The sequence below is a fragment of the Narcine bancroftii genome, chromosome 4 (assembly GCF_036971445.1).
Source record: "Narcine bancroftii isolate sNarBan1 chromosome 4, sNarBan1.hap1, whole genome shotgun sequence".
NCBI lineage: Eukaryota > Metazoa > Chordata > Chondrichthyes > Torpediniformes > Narcinidae > Narcine > Narcine bancroftii.
This window is the reverse complement of record NC_091472.1, coordinates 302,309,892-302,329,592: the sequence shown is the minus strand read 5'-3', so window position 1 is coordinate 302,329,592 and position 19,701 is coordinate 302,309,892. Positions and strand designations below refer to the sequence as shown.

General features: G+C 40.6%; 1 protein-coding gene across 1 annotated transcript in view; it reads right to left on the bottom strand.

Annotated features, from left to right (window-relative positions):
• The window catches only part of rapgef4a (Rap guanine nucleotide exchange factor 4a), a 269,780-nt gene that overhangs the window by 39,115 nt on the left and 210,964 nt on the right, over positions 1-19,701 (bottom strand). The window contains exons 13-18 of the mRNA XM_069935742.1: positions 19,547-19,693; positions 18,457-18,572; positions 16,529-16,617; positions 10,174-10,215; positions 8,458-8,548; positions 6,590-6,740 (exon numbers count right to left, since the gene is read on the bottom strand). Coding sequence (XP_069791843.1) covers positions 6,590-6,740; positions 8,458-8,548; positions 10,174-10,215; positions 16,529-16,617; positions 18,457-18,572; positions 19,547-19,693 — 636 coding nt within the window. The remainder of the gene's footprint in view (positions 1-6,589; positions 6,741-8,457; positions 8,549-10,173; positions 10,216-16,528; positions 16,618-18,456; positions 18,573-19,546; positions 19,694-19,701) is intronic.

Genomic DNA, 19,701 nt, shown 5'->3' with positions numbered 1-19,701 from the left:
AAAATAATCTTTCCCATTTTCAGCCAATATATTCATGGTATTACAATAATGAAAAAAGTCATTTCATAAAATCATGACAGAATATAACCTCCAATTTAATTACATATTTTAGTTGTCTGACATTACACAATATCCTACAAATCATTAAACATAATTACAGATCACATAAAATCCATACATTGGAGTGTGCTCTAAAGTAACAAGACTTTAAATACAGTGCGGACTTCATGTCTGTTGGTTCATGATTTCTCTGTCTACGATCTTTGACTGCTTTTTCACTTAGTGATGCCCTCTGTGAAACAAATCTGTTCAATAGATGACGCGTGTGCACCATCTAGTGTTTAATTGGTAGTTCTTCTTAAACTTTGCGCTCATTCCCTATAATTATTTTTAAAATGAGCGTGGCTACATTTTCATGCTTGGCTTAACTTAAAAAAACAAGCAACATTTACAATAGAATGCAAAGCAAATGCAAATCCAACAATAATTACAGTTTCAATGTATTCAAGTTTACTATCGAACTCCTTTGTCAGGGAGAGGCCAGACATATGGATCTAAACTTGAACTTCTTGTAGCCAACATTTTAACTCCCCAAATCATTCCCACAGTGACATGTTTATCCTTGGCCTCATCTATTGTCACGGTGAGGCAAAATGTAAGCTTGAGGAACCACAATCATTTTCCTCATCAGCCTTGAATCTAATGGCAGGAATGTCGATTTTTCTAATTTGAGCTAACCCCCTACCACCATCTGATTCCTACTCCCGTACCTTTTTTTTCCTCTCTCTCTGTTTTCTTCCCCCACCCTCTTTCCTAATGGTTTCTTCCTCTTCCTGCCTCTCCACCTTCTGTCCTATACTCTATCACCTCTCTTATTCTCTGAGCCCTCCCCCAGTCTTTTTCCCCTTTATGAATATAATTTCACCCCTTCAACTTAGTTCTGATAAAAGGTTCAAACCCAAAACATTGACTGACCATTTCTACCCATAGATGCTCGCTAACTACAATACGGTTGGCATGATTGGTGTACCAGTTAGCACAATGCCTTTACAGCGTCAGCAATTGGGACTGGGGTTTGAATCCCACGCTGTCTGTAAGGAGTTTGTACGTTCTCCCCCGTTTGCGTGAGTTTTCCCGGGTTTCCTCCCACTGTTCAAAATGTACCGGGGGTGTATACAAGTTGGGTGGCACAGGCCTGTGAGCCAAAATGGCCCAATACCATACTGTATGTCTAAATTTAAATGTAAAAAAAATTAAATTAAAAATTTAAACTTGCTGAGTTCCTCCAGCAATTTGTGGTTTGCTTTGCGTAATTTGCTGGTCTTTTACCACAGTGGAGGCTTCACATTCTCCTCACTAATTGTATCATCCAAAACATAGAAGAATTAAAATAAGACTAAATCCGTGAACTTGAAACAATTCTAGTTTAAGCTTTGCTCATAATTAATTTAGGACAGAATAGTTGTGGTATTGTAGTTTTTGTTGTTAAGAAACAACCATATCACCAATCAACTTATTTGATAAAAAGGATAAGACCATAAGATATCAGAGCAGAGGCAGACCATTCGAGTCCATTCCATCATGAACTGTTCCATTCTCCCACTTGACCATTCTCCCCTGCCTTCTCACCACAACCTTGATACCCTGACTATTCAGATACCTATCAATTTCTGCCTAAAAATACACCTAATGACTTGGCTTTGACTTCTCTTGCCAGCCACAGTTATGTCATTTTTTTTCATTCAAACATTTCTTCATTTTTGGAATGTACCTGTCCTGCACCTTCCTCATTTCTCACAGAAACTCCAGCCATTGCTGCTCTGCTGTCCTACCTGCTACTAAGTCTGCCCAATCAATTTTTACCAGTTCTGTAGCTCTCTTTATTCCACTGGTATACTGACGCATCGGATTTTAGTTTCTCCCTGTCAAACTGCAGGGTGACTTCTATCATATTATGATCCCTGCCTCCTATGTTCCCTTACCTTCATCTTCCTGATCAATTCTGTTTCATTACACAATAACCAATCCAGAATTGCCACGTCCCTGGTCGGCTCAGCCACGAGCTCTTTAAAGAAGCTATCCTGAAGGCATTCAATAAGTTCCTTCTCTTGGGATCCAGTACCAACCTGGTTTCTTAATTCTACCCACAGGAATTCACATCTTCTGATTCAATAACTCTCCTCTCCAAATATTTAATTCCATTTTTAACCAGCAAAATCTCCCCTCCCCCTTCTGCCTATCGCCCTGCCCTTCTGATACACTGTATATCCATGGACATTTAGTTCCCAGTTGAGATCTGCTTTCAGCCATGACTCCGTGATGGCCACAATATCATACCTGCCAATTTACAGCTCTGCTACTAGATCATCAACCTGACTTCTTAAATTGCGGGCATTTAAATACAAGACCTGTGGTGCTGTATTCATCACCCTTTTCAATTTTGTTTCCAAAATACACTGTTAAAGCCTTATTCTTACACTTGCAATTTTTCCTTATTGACTACCTGTCCTTCCTCACAATCTCGCTACACAATGTATCTACTTGTGTATCTTCTGCCCAATACACTACCCTCTCATTCGGGTTCCCATCCCCCTGAAAACTCATTTAAATCCTCTCTAACAGCTTAAGCAAGACCTGCCAATCAGGATATTAGTCCCCCTGCCGTTCAGGTGCAACCCATCCTTTTTTGCAGGTTAGACCTTCTCCAGAAGAGATCCCAATGATCCAGAGATCTGAACCTTTGCCACCTGAACCAACTCTTCAGCCACTCATTCATCTGTCATAACCTCCTATTCGTGCCCTCGCTGTCATGTGATACAGGGTGCAATCCAGGGATTACCAGCCTTGAGATTCTGCTTCTTTCCTAGCTGGAATTTAATGGTTCCCAGGTAACATTTTTGATGGTGACTTTGTAATCACCACAAATGTGAATTTCACCATTTGCTTTTCGTACGGGTACGATGGACGCTGCCCAATTGCTGTATTGTGTTGGTTCTAATATGCCTTCATGTTTTAGTCAGTTTAATTCAACCTCAATTTTCCCTTTCATAGCAAATGGGACTGTTCTGGCATTGAAGAATTTTGGTTCTGCATTATCTTTTAATTGCCTGAACACCTTTGATTTTCCCCAATTCTTGATGGAAAACCACTGCGTGGTTGTTGAGGATTTGGTCGAGTTCTGGCTGGGAGGTATCCGTGTGGTTTACATTTAGTATTGAATAGATTTCTAGCCAGTCTAGGGGAATGTGTTGTAGCCATTTTCTTCTGAAAAGTGCTGGTGCCTGGGTACCTACGAGGTGGAGAGAGAGTGTTTTTCGTTGATGTTGTTTGTATTGTACTTGGACTGTACATTTTCCAAGCACTTTGATTCTGTCTCCTGTAACAGAACTTAGAGTTATTTCAGTTGTTTTTGCCAGGAGGTGTGGTAGTGGCATTAGGGACACCTCTGCCTCTGTGTCTAATTCCATCTTCAAGGGGTGTCAGTTTATTTTTAGCTGTATAAAGATTGCTGTGTTTCCTCCATTTATTCCTCGGATGTGAATATCTCAGGAGCTGAAATTTCAGGAGCTTGAAGGTTATCATCGTTGCTAGGTTGCCCCTCTCTCTCTGCAATTGTTTTGACAAAAGCCGCCTGTTTATTTGCAGGCCACCTGTGCTTTAGAAGCAGACATTTAGCTTTGATATGTCCTACTGTTTTGCAATGGCTGCATTTATAATTTTTGAAGAAACAGTTTTCTGGTTGGTGGTTGTATTTCCCACAACGGAAACATTGTCGGCAGGAAGACCTCCTGACCAGTAGGTCTGGTTGACCCAGATCCAAGATTTTATCTGCCATTTCAGAGCTGTAGGTAGTCCTGTATACAATCTGGAACATAACCTCTTCATCCATTGCTAATAATTTTGGCTTTGCTTGGCAATTTGCCAGCCCCATCACTAATCTGTCTCACAGTGTGTTATTTAGAAACTGCTCAAAAGGACAGTGCTCTGGAAGTTTGTGCAATGATGCCAGGTATTCATTTACTGTTTCTTTTGGTCCTTGTCTCCTTTCATAGAATCGTTGCCTTTCTGCCATAACTGGTGGTTTGGAGCTTCAACGGTTCTTTAGAGTTGTGCATAATTTGTTGAATGTCTTTGTCCTTGGAACCTCCAAGGCCAGCAAGGTCTTCAGGAGGTCAAGTGTTTTGCTGCCCATTATACTGAGGAAGAGGGCACATTTGCGGTTTTCTGGACCTTCCACAATATTGTGGGCTACGGAGTAGTGGTTAAATTATTCTACGTAGTTATCTCAACTTCTACTTCGTTGAATTCCCTGAACTTTCCCTCTGCCATCTTGGCGCACTTTCATGTTGATTTTTTGGCAGGAATTTGTTGGGTTTGTTAGGTAGTCATTTTCTACCTTTCTTCTGTTGCTTTCTTTCTCCTGGTTGGTGCATGGAGCATGTGTAGGATTCATTTCATTCCTCATCGCCACTGTTGTATATATAGAAGAGTGACATCATGATGTGAGCGTCGTGATGTCCAGCAGAGGGCGGGCTTATACCCAACACTATTGCCCACCTATATAAATCTACTCCACATTAATTTAACCCTTCCCAACCTCATTAACCTGTCCATCAAAGTGCCTCTTAAATATCCCTCTTGTTCCAGCATCCACTTCCACACCCAGAAATGCATTCCAAGCACCCACCACTGTAAAAAAAAAGTACCTCTGATGTCTCCCCTAAACTTCCCTCCACTCTCCTTTATTTGTTTTTGTCACCCTGGGAAAAAGGTTGTGGTGGTTTACAATATCCATAATTTACATAATCTCATACCTCTCTATCAAGTTACCTCTCATCCTCTGTCACATCAAAAAACCCCCAGCTTAACCTTGCTTCAGTAATAAGACCATTTTATAATAAAGAGACTCATATTATAGATGACATAGACTCTAAATGACCTCCAAAAATGCCGAAGATAACTGAAGCATAACCTTTCTCATTTGTATTGAATACTCTTTATAATAAATGATAACATTTTGCAAGCTTTCCTAATCGTTTTTTTTCTACCTGCATACTAGTGTTTTTGTAAAACATGCACTAGGACACTGCATCCATCCATCATTTAGACAACACTTTTATGTTTTCCTGCAAAAATTGATATTTATGTACATGATAGCCCATTTGCTAACTTACTTGACCTTTTCGTTTCCCTTTTTAAGATCCTTGTTTTCACAAATTACCTCCCCACTTTCTCTCAATGTCATCAGCAAATCGAGGAACCTTACCTTCAGTTCCTTCATGTAAACCGTTTAACAGAGAACTGTGTGGTTCATTAAGTTTTTACACCTTCCAAGCCAAAAAACACAATGCCTCTTTATTCTTACTCGCCCTTTCTTCTCAGCTCGTCATTCTACTATCCACACCAATATGTACATGAGCTCTTATTTTTCCACAATAACCTTTGCAACACCTTTCTAATTGCCTTCTGGAAATCCAAGTGCATGACATCCACTGATTCCCCTTTATCTACAGTTTACACTTCTTCTTTAAAAAAGGTTTACTGCTATTCATATCCATTTTATATTAGTACAGACTAAAGCAGTTACCGCATATTTCAATGTAGAAGTTGACCAGAAGACAGGTTAACCCCCCCCCCTTTTTTAGCCTCATTTTAATGGTTTTATGGTATATCCAGTGTACAGGTCAACCCCCATTTTTGGGCTGTCCAGCCTCCCATCAACAACCCAACATTTTTTACAACACCCTAATCACCAAGTAACAAAGCTGTAAATTAAGCAAGTTTTAAAAAAACCCTTCTTGGCCCACCAGGCAGGAGCAGCGACCTCATTCTCTGGAGTAGGAGCAGTGACATCATTCTCCCGGTGGGAGGTCCCCGCTCCTACCCGGGAGGCTGAGGTCCCCCCACCTGCCGAGAGAAAATGGTCGCCACTCCTGCCACATGGCAGGAGCAGTGACCTCTTTTGCCTGAGCAGGAGCGGCGACATCAGGCTCCCGGGTAGGTGCTGGGACCTCAGGCTCTACAATTGTAGAATTTCTGGGTGGGTTATGGCAGTGCTCAGCGGTGGGGAGGTGTTTCCAGGGTCGACTTATATGCCAGATCGGGCATGAATTGGATTTTGAGCTGAATTTAAGGACTCAAAAGTCTATCTGATGTATCAGTCGACCCCCCCCCCCCACATTTTTTGAGTGATTTTTTTTAAGGGGTTTTACGACTCGACTTGTATGCCAAAATATACGGTGGTTTAAATAAGAAAGTGGCAATAAATTTCAAACATTAAATAATTAAGAATATTTTATAAGTATTACTCTTGTCCTTTAAGTTAAAAAAACACTAATGAAAGGGATCATTTGGCAATAAGTTGAAAATAACAGATTGATCTGGTCTATGCAGCTTGCTGTACAGAAATGTGGGGAGTGTGTGCCAAATATTGCTTTTAAAATATACCAAAATACAGAAATACAATACAAAATTCCTAACGTGAATAACATTTATCAGAAACAAAGATATTCATCAATCAGCAATTGAATGCCATGTCGTCATGATCAACATGTCCTGGCTGCATTCATCTCTGGGTGCATTAACTTACTTCTAGAAATGCTACACCAGCTTCTTCCTCTTGTACAAGATCTGCATACACATTTGTCCAATGCAGCACAAGGCGGATGACACGCCTCTTGTTATTGAGAGCATAGTCCATTTTTTCCTGCTCCGTGCCCTGCGATGCTTCTGCATGGTAAGTGCACACATATTAAGGAAATCTGTAACAAAACATTTGTAAAACCAAAATAGAACCAGAAATAGTCAAGTCAGAGTAACTCACAGTCATTACTATCATTTCAGAGGTTTTCCAGAGAAATGAATTCTGGATACATTAACGGCTGATGGGCGGGAAGTGACATTCTGCCACATTTGCCAGGCATTGACAATAGCTAACAAGACTAAATGCCCCTGATATTCAGTGGCATTACCATCACGGAATCCTTCGATATCAACATCCTGAGCAATAAACAGAACAAGAGTGTACACAACATGGCTACAAGAGTTGATCGAAGGTCCTGAATCCTGCAGCAGGTAACTCGCCTCCTAATTCCCCAAAGCCAGTCTACCAACTAAAGGTTCACATTAGGAGTGTAATGCCATACGCTCCACTTGCCTGGACAAGTGCATCTTCAACAACACTCAAGAATCTTGACACTCTGCAGGGCAAGCCTGCTTGAGAGGAACTCCAACCATAACTATTCCCTAATTCTGCACATTGGCAGAAGTTTTGTACCATCTACAGGGTCCATTGCAGTACCAAGACTCCTTAGACAACACCTTCTAAACTCACAAGGAAGGACAGGGTGACAATAAAATGGGAATTTGGAAATTGCCCTCTTAGCCGCCCATCATCCTCACTTTGAAATAGGTTACAGTTCCTTTACTGATTGGCCAAAATGCTGGAGCTCCCTCACCCATGACATTGTGTGCATACCTCACACCTAAGCAGTTCTAGAAGGCAGTTCACCACCACCTTCAAGGTCAATTAAATCCGGGCTCAGCCCCTGTGATGCCCACTGTAATGGAACACTGTATTACACTCATTATACTGGTTAGCCTGTTCCTGATATTCCTCCCCCCCACCCCCCCAGGATTCCTAATAAAAATGGTACCCCCCAATCCCCTCCCTTAGAATCAGGCCGACAGCGTGCAAGATATGACTAAGTTTATAGTGATTAAATTGTAGCGCTATCGATTCGACCCGACAGACCCTCAGCCTATTAATCTCGACTTTGGGTCTGTCGGGTCGAATTGATAGCGCTACACCCACATTCCTTTAATGAGTTTTAAAAAAAAACCAGCACAATTCTACAGTTAAACAGGAAAGTCTGCAGATGCAGTGATTGTAGTGCAAAGGTACACAAAGGTGCTGGAGAAATTGAGCATCAATTATGTGATTGCTTTGTCATCCAAAATAAACCCAACAGCCAACAAATCACTTAATACGAGTACCTAGATGGATAAATATTGTCAAAAATTATGGCTTTATGTGGGTATAGCATCAAAGATTTGTTTCTGTCTGTCGGGCAAGAGGTAAAATTGCAATGTCAGATGAGATGTGATATTTAAAGGGCCCCTAGGTTTAACCATGAGATCACTCAGTTGGAACAAAAACATTTCCAATTTCAAGTCAGCAAACAAGTTCCAGAGACTGCAGCAGCTAAATGAATCCAGACTACAATGGGTTAATAATAGTTTTAATCTATTTCTGGTCCTGCAATTATGCTGAGAGTTTGCATGCAATTGGCAGAATCACAAGGCCTGTGCAGATATTTTCTACACAGGGTTCACCTGTAATTCTCATTCTGTACTGCAGATTTGATGTCTCAATCCTATTTTGAACAATTCCTATTATGATCCATGGGAACCGAATCTGATGAATTGTAATGCATTTATTACAAAGAAAAAGGATATTGAGCCATTAGAGCCGAGAAGAGTTGGCTGTGCTGCATAAAAGTGCAGTACATCAGAACAAAGTCATCAACGAATGGATCTGTTAAAGTAACTGAAAACAAATTAAAATGTTTTATCTTCTGAAAAGCTTAGCTGGAAAATCTCCCACTCATCCAAAAAATGCAAACAAATAAAACAATTTTGTCATGCTGTAGAAATGCTCTTGCCTAGAAACTGAATTAGAAAAATTAATTAGCATCCAATCTTTTGGATATATGTGTACACTTAGACATGTTTGGTGCTGCCTGCCTATATTTCCATTGCCAGCAGAAAACTAAATCAATTCCTTCCATCAGGATTACCCCAACATACACATCATTTTCCAATCACGTTTTGCACATGCACGATGAGATTATCACCGTGACAGTGGATTGGATGGGGGGGTGGGGGGAAAAAAGCTAAGAATTAGGATCCATGCTACAAACACACAGTTCAAAAGAATACACCAGGCTACAAGCGAGAATCTAATGTAATTAAAGGGACATTCCTTCATTAAATAAAAAGATTCACTATTTTATCAAGGGTTTTCTAACCTCGTTTTAAACACAAAAACAACTTCCTTTCTCATTCGTGTATCTGGCCCAGTTTATACTTGATCAAGTTTTCCAGCACTCTCTGCTCATTGGGAACGATGTCACAGCTTGGGCGATCCGACGTGGAAACAAACTCTCGTCCCTCCCTCCCAATTCCTCCATGTCCCTGCCACTCAGTTTCAACTTCACGTTATACCAGTCTCCCCTTTTCCTTTCCCACCCTTCTGCGACTGTCATGGATGGAGTGTTCTCTAATAACAATGACCAGCTTCCTACTGAACCATTTGGGTGTCTACCCCTCAGGAAAGGAACCTCAGAGGGCTCTAGCTCAGGAATTGCCTGATAATTTTTGGACACATTACTGCTCACTTTAGAAAGTGTTTAAATGTCCCTGATAATCAATGTGATTTTAAAATAGTTCTAATGGGTTGATTTACTTTTAAATAAACATTATTAAATGTTAAAAAATACAATTTTGCACATCTTAGGTACTGCGGGAATTTGAACGGACACCCAATACTGGTGGAGGAGGTCAACCTGAAACTTCAGTCTTTTTTCTTTTTAAAATAGTTATATTGATTTTAGTCAGGACTTACACAAACAATTTAATAAGATAGTATGGACAGTTAAATAAACTATCACTTACATACATATATTATAAATCGTATCCATAATTCATATTCTAAATAGTATATCCCTTTTCTTGGAAAAAACTCTCTAACAATATTAAAAAGGAAAGAAGAAAATAATATAGAGAAAAACTCAAACCCATTACCTAACCAGATGCCAGATATGACTAGTATTAAAAGAAAAACAAAGGTAAAAAAATAAGGAATGTGGAAAAGATACAAGTCAAACAAATTAATTACATTGGAGTAAAATTATAAAGTAAGATATTGAGTCATAAATGACCCCCATAAACCTGTAAGTTTCTCTCTTCACTCATTCTGCCCTGATTTCTGCTGACCGAGTTTTTTGCTTTTAAATCGGACTCCTTTATCAAAAGGCAATTTAAACATGCATATTGCATGTGCGTACATGGCATGCTTAATGCGTTTAATGATTATTTTGGGTGAGGAAGGACTGCAGCTCTGCATCCATCCCAATTGTCTATTGCCAGAAACTGGGACAGGCATGTGCTCACCTTCACCCCTCCGTTCAGCCAGAGTCCATGAGGCAGGAACACCTGAAAGGAAGAAAGAAAATAAAAGTTTCTTAAAAACAAGAAAGTAAAATATATTTTGCATTTCACTTCTGTTTGTATTTTATAATCAAAACTAAACTTCTGGAAATATTTTTGCATCAATCTACATTTTATAACCATATAACAATTACAGCATGGAAACAGGCCAATTTGGCCCTTCTAGTCCGCACTGATCCAAGTACCCTCCTCTAATCCAACCTACCAGCACTCCATTCCCCTCCCATCCATATACTTATCCAACTCTTTCTTAAATGACAAAATTGACCCTGCCTCCACCACCTTTCCCGGAAGCCCATTCCACATCATAGCCACTCTTTGAGTAAAGAAGTTCCCCCTCATGTTACTCCTACACCTTTGCCCGTCAACTCTCAACCCATGACCTCTTGTATCCATCTTTCCTACTCTCAATGGGAAAAGCCTTTCCACATCAACTCTATCTATCCCTCTCATTATCTTAAACACCTCTATCAAATCCTCTCTCAGCCTTCTACATTCCAAGGAATAAAGACCTAATTTGCCCAATCTTTCCTTGTATTCGAGATGCTGAAACCCAGGCAACATTTTTGTAAATCTTCTCTGCACTCTCTCTATCTTGTTAATATCCTTCCTATAAATTGGTGACCAGAACTGCACACAGTGCTCTAAATTTGGCCTCACCAATGCCTTGTACAGTTTCATCATTACTTCCCAACTCCTATATTCTATGCACTGATTTATATAGGCAAGCATACTAAAGGCCTTCTTCACCACCCTATCCACATGTGCTCCTATCTTCAGGGATCAATGCACCATTATTCCTAGATCTTTCTGCTCCACTGCATTCTTCAATGCCCTCCCATTTACCACATATGTCTTGCTTTGATTATTCTTTCCAAAATGAAGCACCTCACACTTATCAGCATTAAACTCCATCTGCCATCTTTCTGCCCATTCCTCTAAGCAGTTTAAATCCCTCTGCAATCTTTGAAAACCCTCTTCATCATCCACAATTCTCCCTATTTTAGTATCATCTGCATATTTACTAATCCAATTTACCGCCCAATCCTCCAGATCCTTAATATATATGACAAACAGCAACGGTCCCAATATTGAACTCTGAGGTACACTGCTTGTCACCGGCCTCCATCCTGACAAACAATTATCTACTACTACTCTCTGGGACCTTCCTTTCAGCCACCGTTGAATCCATTTGACTATCTCCAAATTAATACCCAAGGACTTAGCTTTCCTAACTAACCTCCCATGCAGAACCTTATCGAAGGCCTTACTGAAGTCCATATAGACAACATCCACTGCTCTACCCTCATCAACATTCCTAGTCACCTCTTCAAAAAATTCAACAAGATTGGTCAAACACGACCTTCCACACACAAATCCATGTTGCGTGTCCCTGATCAGACCCTGTCCCTCCATATACTTATATATACTATCTCTAAGAACACTTTCCATTAATTTACCTACCACAGACATCAAACTTACAGGCCGATAATTGCTAGGCTTGCTCCTCGAACCCTTTATAAACAAAGGAACCACACACGCAACACGCCAATCCTCTGGCACTATACCTGTCTCTAATGACATTTGTGAAATCACTGCCAGAGCCTCCGCTATTTCCTCACTAACTTCTCTCAAGATCCTGGGGAAAATCCTGTCAGGACCTGAAGACTTATCCACCTTTATAGGTTTCAAAAGCTCCAGTTCTACCTCTTTCTTAATCACTACAGTCTCCATATAGACCCCCTTTGCTTCCTTTACCCTGCACAGTTCAATATCCTTCTCCTCAGTAAATACTGAAGAAAAGAAATTGTTCAAGACCTCCCCCATCTCTTTTGGCTCCACACACATTTGTCCTTTCTGATTCTCTATTGGACCAATTTTATCTCTCACTTTCCTTTTGCTATTAACATATTTGTAGAAACCCTTTGGATTTATTTTCACCCTGCTTGCTATAGCCACCTCATACCTTCTTTTAGCTTTTCTAATTTATATCTTAAGATTTTTTTTACATTCAATATAGTACCCAAACATCTCCTTTTTCCCCTGTTTCTTATATTTATTGTAGTACTCCCTTTTTTTTTTTCGAACCAAGTTTCCAATATTCCTTGAGAACCATGGCTCTCTCAAACTTTTGACCTTACCTTTCAACCTAACAGGTCTATAAAGATTTTATACTCTTAAAATCTCTTCTTTAAAAGACCTCCATTTGTCTATTACATCCTTCCCAGAAAACAAATTGTCCCAATCCACCCCTTGTAAATCCTTTCGCATTTTCTCAAACCTAACTTTTCCCCACTCAAAAACCTCATCTCTGGGCCCAGACCTATCCTTTTCCATAATTACCTTGAAGCTAATGGCACCATGATCACTGGACCCGAAGTGCTCCCCCACACATACCTCTGTCACCTGACCCATCTCATTCCCCAACAGTAAATCCAACACAGCTCCCTCTCTAGTTGGTACCTCCACATATTGATGTAAAAAGCTATCCTGCACACATTTTACAAATTCCTACCCATTCAACCCTTTCACGGAATGGGTTTCCCAATCAATATTCGGAAAATTAAAATCCCCCACAATCACTACCCTGTGCTTATTACAAATATCTGCTATCTCCCTACTAATTTGTTCCTCTAATTTACGTTCCCCATTCGGTGGTCTATAATACACCCCTATAATTGTAACTTCCCCTTTCCCATTCTTCAATTCCACCCAAATAGCCTCCCTGGACGAGCCTTCTATTCTATCACATCTAAGCACTGCTGTAATATTTTCTCTAACAAGTAGTGCAACCCCACCCCCTCTTGCCCCCCTGGTTCTATCACACCTAAAGCAACTAAATCCAGGAATATTTAGCTGCCAGTCACATCCCTCCTGTAATCATGTTTCAATAATCGCTACCACATCATACTTCCAAGTGTCAATCCATACCTTCAGCTCATCCACCTTCCTTACAATGCTCCTAGCATTAAAATATATGCATTTTAGAGATTTCCCACTTTTTACTTCCTGTATGCCCCTATCTTTACCAACTCCTCTCTTATGATCTTTTGCAATCAACCTCTGTTCATCTTCGTATAGAGCATCCCCCTTTTCTATCACCTGGCTTTCCCCCCTCAAACACTGTCTACAAGCTTTCTCTGGTTGCACTCCAACCTTCTCCTTGCTGTTCTCCTTCATTTGGTTCCCCCTCCCCAGCCATTCTAGTTTAAAGTCTCCTGAGTAACCCTAGCAATCGTCCCCGCCAGAATCCTGGTCCCCGTCCTTTTTGTACAGGTCAAACCTACCCCAAAAATAGTCCCAGTGATCCACAAACTTGAATCCCTGCCCTTTGCTCCACCCCTTCAGCCAGGCATTCATCCTCCATCGCTTTCTATTCCTGCTCTCACTGCTGCGTGGCACAGACAGTAATCCCAAGAGTACTCCCTTTGCGGTCCTTTTTAACTCTCTACCTGTCTTCATGGCACGGTTGGCGTAGTGTTTAGTGCAACATCTTTACAGCGCCAGCGATCGGGACCTGGGTTGGAATCCCACGCAGTCTGTAAGGGGTTTGTATGTTCTCCCTGTGTCTGCATGGGTTTTCCCTGGGGGCTCCAGTTTCCTCCTTCCATTTGAAACATTCTGGGGATTTAAATTGGGCAGCATGGACTCGTGGACTGAAATGGCCTGTTACCATGCTGAATGTCGAAATTTAAATTTAAATTGATTTTTAATCTATCCTCATTTTCTGTCAAATTTGTCTCCTTTAGACTGAGGTTCATTTGCAATACACTATGCTCTCACAGTAGAAATGCTCTAAAGTGCGCATGCTCTGTAAGAGACTGAATGGAAACACCCAGTAATGGGACGATCCAAGATCCTCTCCCTCTGCTCTTAGAATGTTGGACACGAGGACAGATAGTTCAGAATCTGGGAACTTTCTGACAAGGTCAAAACATTAAGATCTGATGCCAGCATTAGAACTAACTCCTATGCAAATCCAATCATCTTAAATTAGTATACATTTGTACTTTTGATGAAGTAGACCAAGATACATTTGCATATACAGTCTAACACTAGGGAGTAATTAATCTTCTGCATTTAGCCACCTACCACTCCAATTTTCACCAACAACTTGCGCCAATTTAAAAAAGTGTGGTTTGATACATTTTATGTGGCATTAGTCTTGCAAGCAAATCAAATTAATACCCCTTTTCCATCTTTTTCAGCTAGCGCAAAGATTGATTTCCTTTTCTGAGCTTCTGCCGTCTAGTTAGTTGAGAGTTAACTTCACCTCCACACTATTTACATATCTGAAGTGTAATTTGAAGCTGCAACTTCATCTTAGGTGAGACCTTTAACACATGGGAAGGATGTTCAATACATTCAGAATACATTCAATACAAAATTAGATAAATAAACTAATGAAAATTGAAGTAGAATTTGTATTTTGTGCTCCATACAAAATAAGAATTTCCAAATGTATTCATATGTGCAAGGAACTATAGAAGCTATTTTGTAATCTCAGGTGACAAAAGCAAAACTTTGAACAAAGTTGACAATTAATTGGATTTTGCCAAGAGACAAATGCTGGTCCTGGTCATTTTCAGCTAAATAAAAGAACAGATGTCCAGGATCTGTTAGTTGAATTGAACGATTGTGGATTTGTGAAAGGTAAAACATTCTTCACAAACCTACTGGAGTTTTCTTTTGAGGATGTAACTCTGATGTATTTGGACATACAAAAAGTTCCACGTGATGGGCCACAGAAGAGATTTGCATGAAAATATGAAGCATATTTTTGGGTTGTGCACAAGGTACTGATACAGACTGAGAAAATGGATGGTCAAAAGGAAGCAAAGATTAGGAATTAATATTTGTTTTTAAAGAAATAAATGGTAGACTGTGCATAGAACAGTGCCACAGCCAATTCAGTACCACACTCAATAGAGAACTGCAGTTCATAGAAAACCACAGGGATCAATGCCGAGACTACAACGGGAAGGGAACCACAGAGACCGATGCCGAGACTACAACGGGAAGGGAACCACAGGGACCGATGCCGAGACTACAATGGGAAGGGAACCACAGGGACCGATGCCGAGACTACAACGGGAATGGAACCACAGGGACTGATGCCGAGACTACAATGGGAAGGGAACCACAGGGACCGATGCCGAGACTACAACGGGAAGGGAATCACAGGAATTAATAGTAGTGATTCTGATGAGGGAGGTAAAAGTAATTGCTTCAAGCTTGTGAATGACACTAAGAAAGAAGGATGCAGAGAAGCTCTAAATTGATTTGGACAAGGAATGTCAGATACATGGCAAATGCAGTATAGTTTGGATAAACATGAGATTATCCCCTTCAGTCATAATAACAGGAAGGCAGATCATGAGTGAATGGAGATGGACTGGGTAAAGGAAGGTGCAACAAAATCTGGGTGTTCTTGTGCACTATTAATTGAAGGTAAGTGTGGAGGTACAGCAGGTGATGTAGAAGGAATATGGTATGCTGGCCTTCATAATGAGAAGATTTAAGTACAAAACCAGGACATTGTGCTGTGATTGTAAAAGGCATTTGCGAGACTGTCCTGAGTATTACCAGCAGTTTAATTTCCTTATCATAAGGTTGGATGCTCTTGACATGGAGGAATTTCAGTGAAGGTTCACCAAACTGATTCCTGCGATAGTCGAACTAATGTACTGGTAGATTGGACTGGCTTTTATTCACTGAAGCTTCAAAAACTGAGAGGTGATCTCATAGCAACCAACAAAATTCGAACAAGACTTGAAGTTCAAGATCAGAAGTCACAGGCAAAGAATAAGAGACAAGTCATTTAAGACTGAGGTGAAGAATTTCTTCTCCAGAAAATGAAATGTAGAAATCTTTACCATAGAGAGCAGTAAATGCCAAATCATTAAATATATTTGAGGGATTAGATATAGGCATTGGGCAGAGCAGGAACCGGGTACAGAATTTGGATGATCAACCGCGATCGTGTTAGAACAATCTTGAAGGGTCGAATGGTTTATCCTGCTTGTATTTTCTATATTTATAAGACAGGACAATTATGTGACTGGATCCAAAACACTGCTCAGTTATTCCACATTTTCTTTTAGAAGCAAACGTTCTTTCAACAGAGCCAGACACAAAGCTTATCTACCAACATTTTAGCATATGAATCAGATTAAAGGGGATCTATTTCCTAGATGAAACATTGTTAATTATGGTCATTCCAGAAATCTTTGCCTTAAAGTGATATTGAAACGTAGTCACTTTCTAATTGAAATATGAATTTTGTTGAAGATTAAACCTGTTGTTTCATTGGAAGGCAAATCCAGGCGAATAGTTTCCAGAAAGTGTTCTAATATTTTTTCAGGAGTGCCTGACTTCACGGTATATCTGATGGGATGAAAAGAATTTGGTTAATTGCAGAACATGTACTTTAACTTATTTGTTGCTAATAATTATTCCCATAAAAAGATTAAACAGATTATCAAGGAAATTAACAAGTTAAAATCAAATGTTAAATGATACATTAATTATTTGAATTTAATTTGTTAGTTCTGTACAAAACTAGTTACTGCATCTTGATTTCATAAGGTATTTACTAATTCAAAATATTGAATAGAAAATCCTGGTTTAGGTTAAAAGAACATGACGGTAAATTGTGTATTTTAATCCCTCTCAATGGAAAGTAATTCTCCAATACCACATTATGCTTATAACATTCGAACGCCATCATCAGTTACAGCTTAAGACTCTGCAGTACATGCCTTAGGACTAATTGGTAAGAAAACAGATTCATACTTTACGCAGTAGTTACACTTTTGTCACTGCTCTATTCTACTTCCACTCCATTGATGATGAATTTGCAGTGTTGATACCTTCACAGTAGTGCCTTCTTTTCTTCTTGGGTTTGCGGACGAAGATTTATGGAGGGGTAATGTCCACGTCAGCTGCAGGCCCGTTTGTGGCTGACAAGTCCGATGCGGGACAGGCAGGCACGGTTGCAGCGGTTGCAAGGGAAAATTGGTTGGTTGGGGTTGGGTGTTGGGTTTTTCCTCCTTTGTCTTTTGACAGTGAGGTGGGCTCTGTGGTCTTCTTCAAAGGAGGTTGCTGCCCGCCGAACTGTGAGGCGCCAAGATGCACGGTTGGAGGCGATATCAGCCCACTGGTGATGGTCAATGTGGCAGGCACCAAGAGCTTTCTTTAAGTAGTCCTTGTACCTCTTCTTTGGTGCACCTCTGTCTTGGTGGCCAGTGGAGAGCTCGCCTTATAACACGATCTTGGGATCTCCATTCTGGAGACATGACCTACCCAGCGCAGTTTGATCTTCAACAGCGTGGATTCGATGCTGTCGGCCTCTGCCATCTCGAGTACTTCGATGTTGGAGATGAAGTCGCTGCAATGAATGTTGAGGGTGGAGCGGAGACAACACTGGTGGAAGCGTTCTAGGAGCCGTAGTTGATGCCGGTAGAGGACCCATGATTCGGAGCTGAACAGGAGTGTGGGTATGACAACGGCTCTGTATACGCTAATCTTTGTGAAGTTTTTCAGTTGGTTGTTTTTCCAGACTCTTTTGCGTAGTCTTCCAAAGGTGCTATTTGCCTTGGCGAGTCTGTTGTCTATCTCGTTGTCGATCCTTGCATCCGATGAAATAGTGCAGCCGAGATAGGTAAACTGGTTGACCGTTTTGAGTTTTGTGTGCCCGATGGAGATGTGGGGGGGCTGGTAGTACCCCGATGGAGATGTGGGGGGGCTGGTGGGGAGCTGGCTGATGGAGGACCTCAGTTTTCTTCAGGCCGACTTCCAGGCCAAACATTTTGGCAGTGTCCGCAAAACAGGACGTCAAGCGCTGAAGAGCTGGCTCTGAATGGGCAACTAAAGCAGCATCGTCTGCAAAGAGTAGTTCACAGACAAGTTGCTCTTGCGTCTTGGTGTGAGCTTGCAGGCGCCTCAGATTGAAGAGACTGCCATCCGTGCGGTACCGGATGTAAACAGCGACTTCATTGTTGAGGTCTTTCATGGCTTGGTTCAGCATCATGCTGAAGAAGATTGAAAAGAGGGTTGGTGCGAGAATGCAGCCTTGCTTCACGCCATTGTTAAGGGAGAAGGGTTCAGAGAGCTCATTGCTGTATCTGACCCGACCTTGTTGGTTTTCTGATTGTCAAACTAAACCACATCACTTATCACATCAGTCACAAAGAGTTATGTTGTGGAACATAATGGTAAACCTACTTGTGTTGTGCCTGTATGCTTCCCTGGGTGGAAGTCCTGCTACCCATTGGGATCTTCTCCAAAACCAATACATCTTTTCCATGTTCTTTAAGTCTGACTGTATTGGCCTCAACATCCTAACATGTACAAGGATGATGATGAGGGCATGGACAAGGGTGAGAGGTGTGGTTGGTGGATGGGGGGGAGGGGGGTGGGAAGAGAAGGTAAAAATATTATTATAACGAAACCACATTCAAATGAATAATTTAAATGATCATATTTGAGGCTTTGATATATTGATCTTTAGCTAGTGAGATGTCATTTCTCTCTTCGCATCCTCTTTAGACAGTGGCAAGGGTTCTATAGTGCGGAATCTGAAGTTTGAAACAGTGAGTTTAACTTGTGCTTAAGATCAAAACTGAAATATTTTGGCAGTTGGCTGTTAAATATGCTCAATATTTGTTCCAAACAGGTAATTTTTCCATTGTTTGAAAGCTTGTAAATGTCTTTTAATTAAAAAAAAACTTTGTATGTAAAAATAGTATTGGAAGAATTATTGGAACTAAAAGACAATGAATCCTCAGGATGTGATGACTTGTTTCATAAGGTTTTGATGGTGTGGGTCTGGAGAAGATGAGTGTCATCTCTCGAAACATCATCAAGTTCCATAGTGGTTCCCACAGATTAGAATTCAGTAAATGTAACAATCCTGTTGAAGAAAGCCAGGAGAGAAAACTAGCAACATGCTATCCCAGCTCCTTTGTGGGAAAATCGCTGGAATCAACTCAAAAAAAGTGGGCAAGAGTCAACGTGGATTTATGGATGTTTTTGAGATTGTAACAAGTAGAATAGAAAAAGTGCAGGCCAGTTGATTTTCATATTTGAACTTTCCGAAAGATTTTGATAAGATTGCAAAACAAAATTAGAGTACATGGCACAGACTAAGGTTTGGTTACCGACAGTAATCAGAGTGTGTGAATTTGGGACTATTTTCATTTGGTAGGTTCAGCTGTGCACAATGTAAATCACTGCTTTTGGTGAGGGAATCAAGTGCAAGATATTTAAGTTTGCCGTTGACATCAAGCTATTCATCTTCTAAGAAGCCACTTACTCGAAGGATTCTATTGAAATCCTCTTTGTCCACCCTGAGAAAATGACAATTATCTTCACGAAGCACAATGGAAGCTGCTCTTGGAGCATCGTTCACCAGAGCCAATTTTCCAAAATCATCTCCTTCCTGTAAGGTGCAGACTACGCCCTGCAATA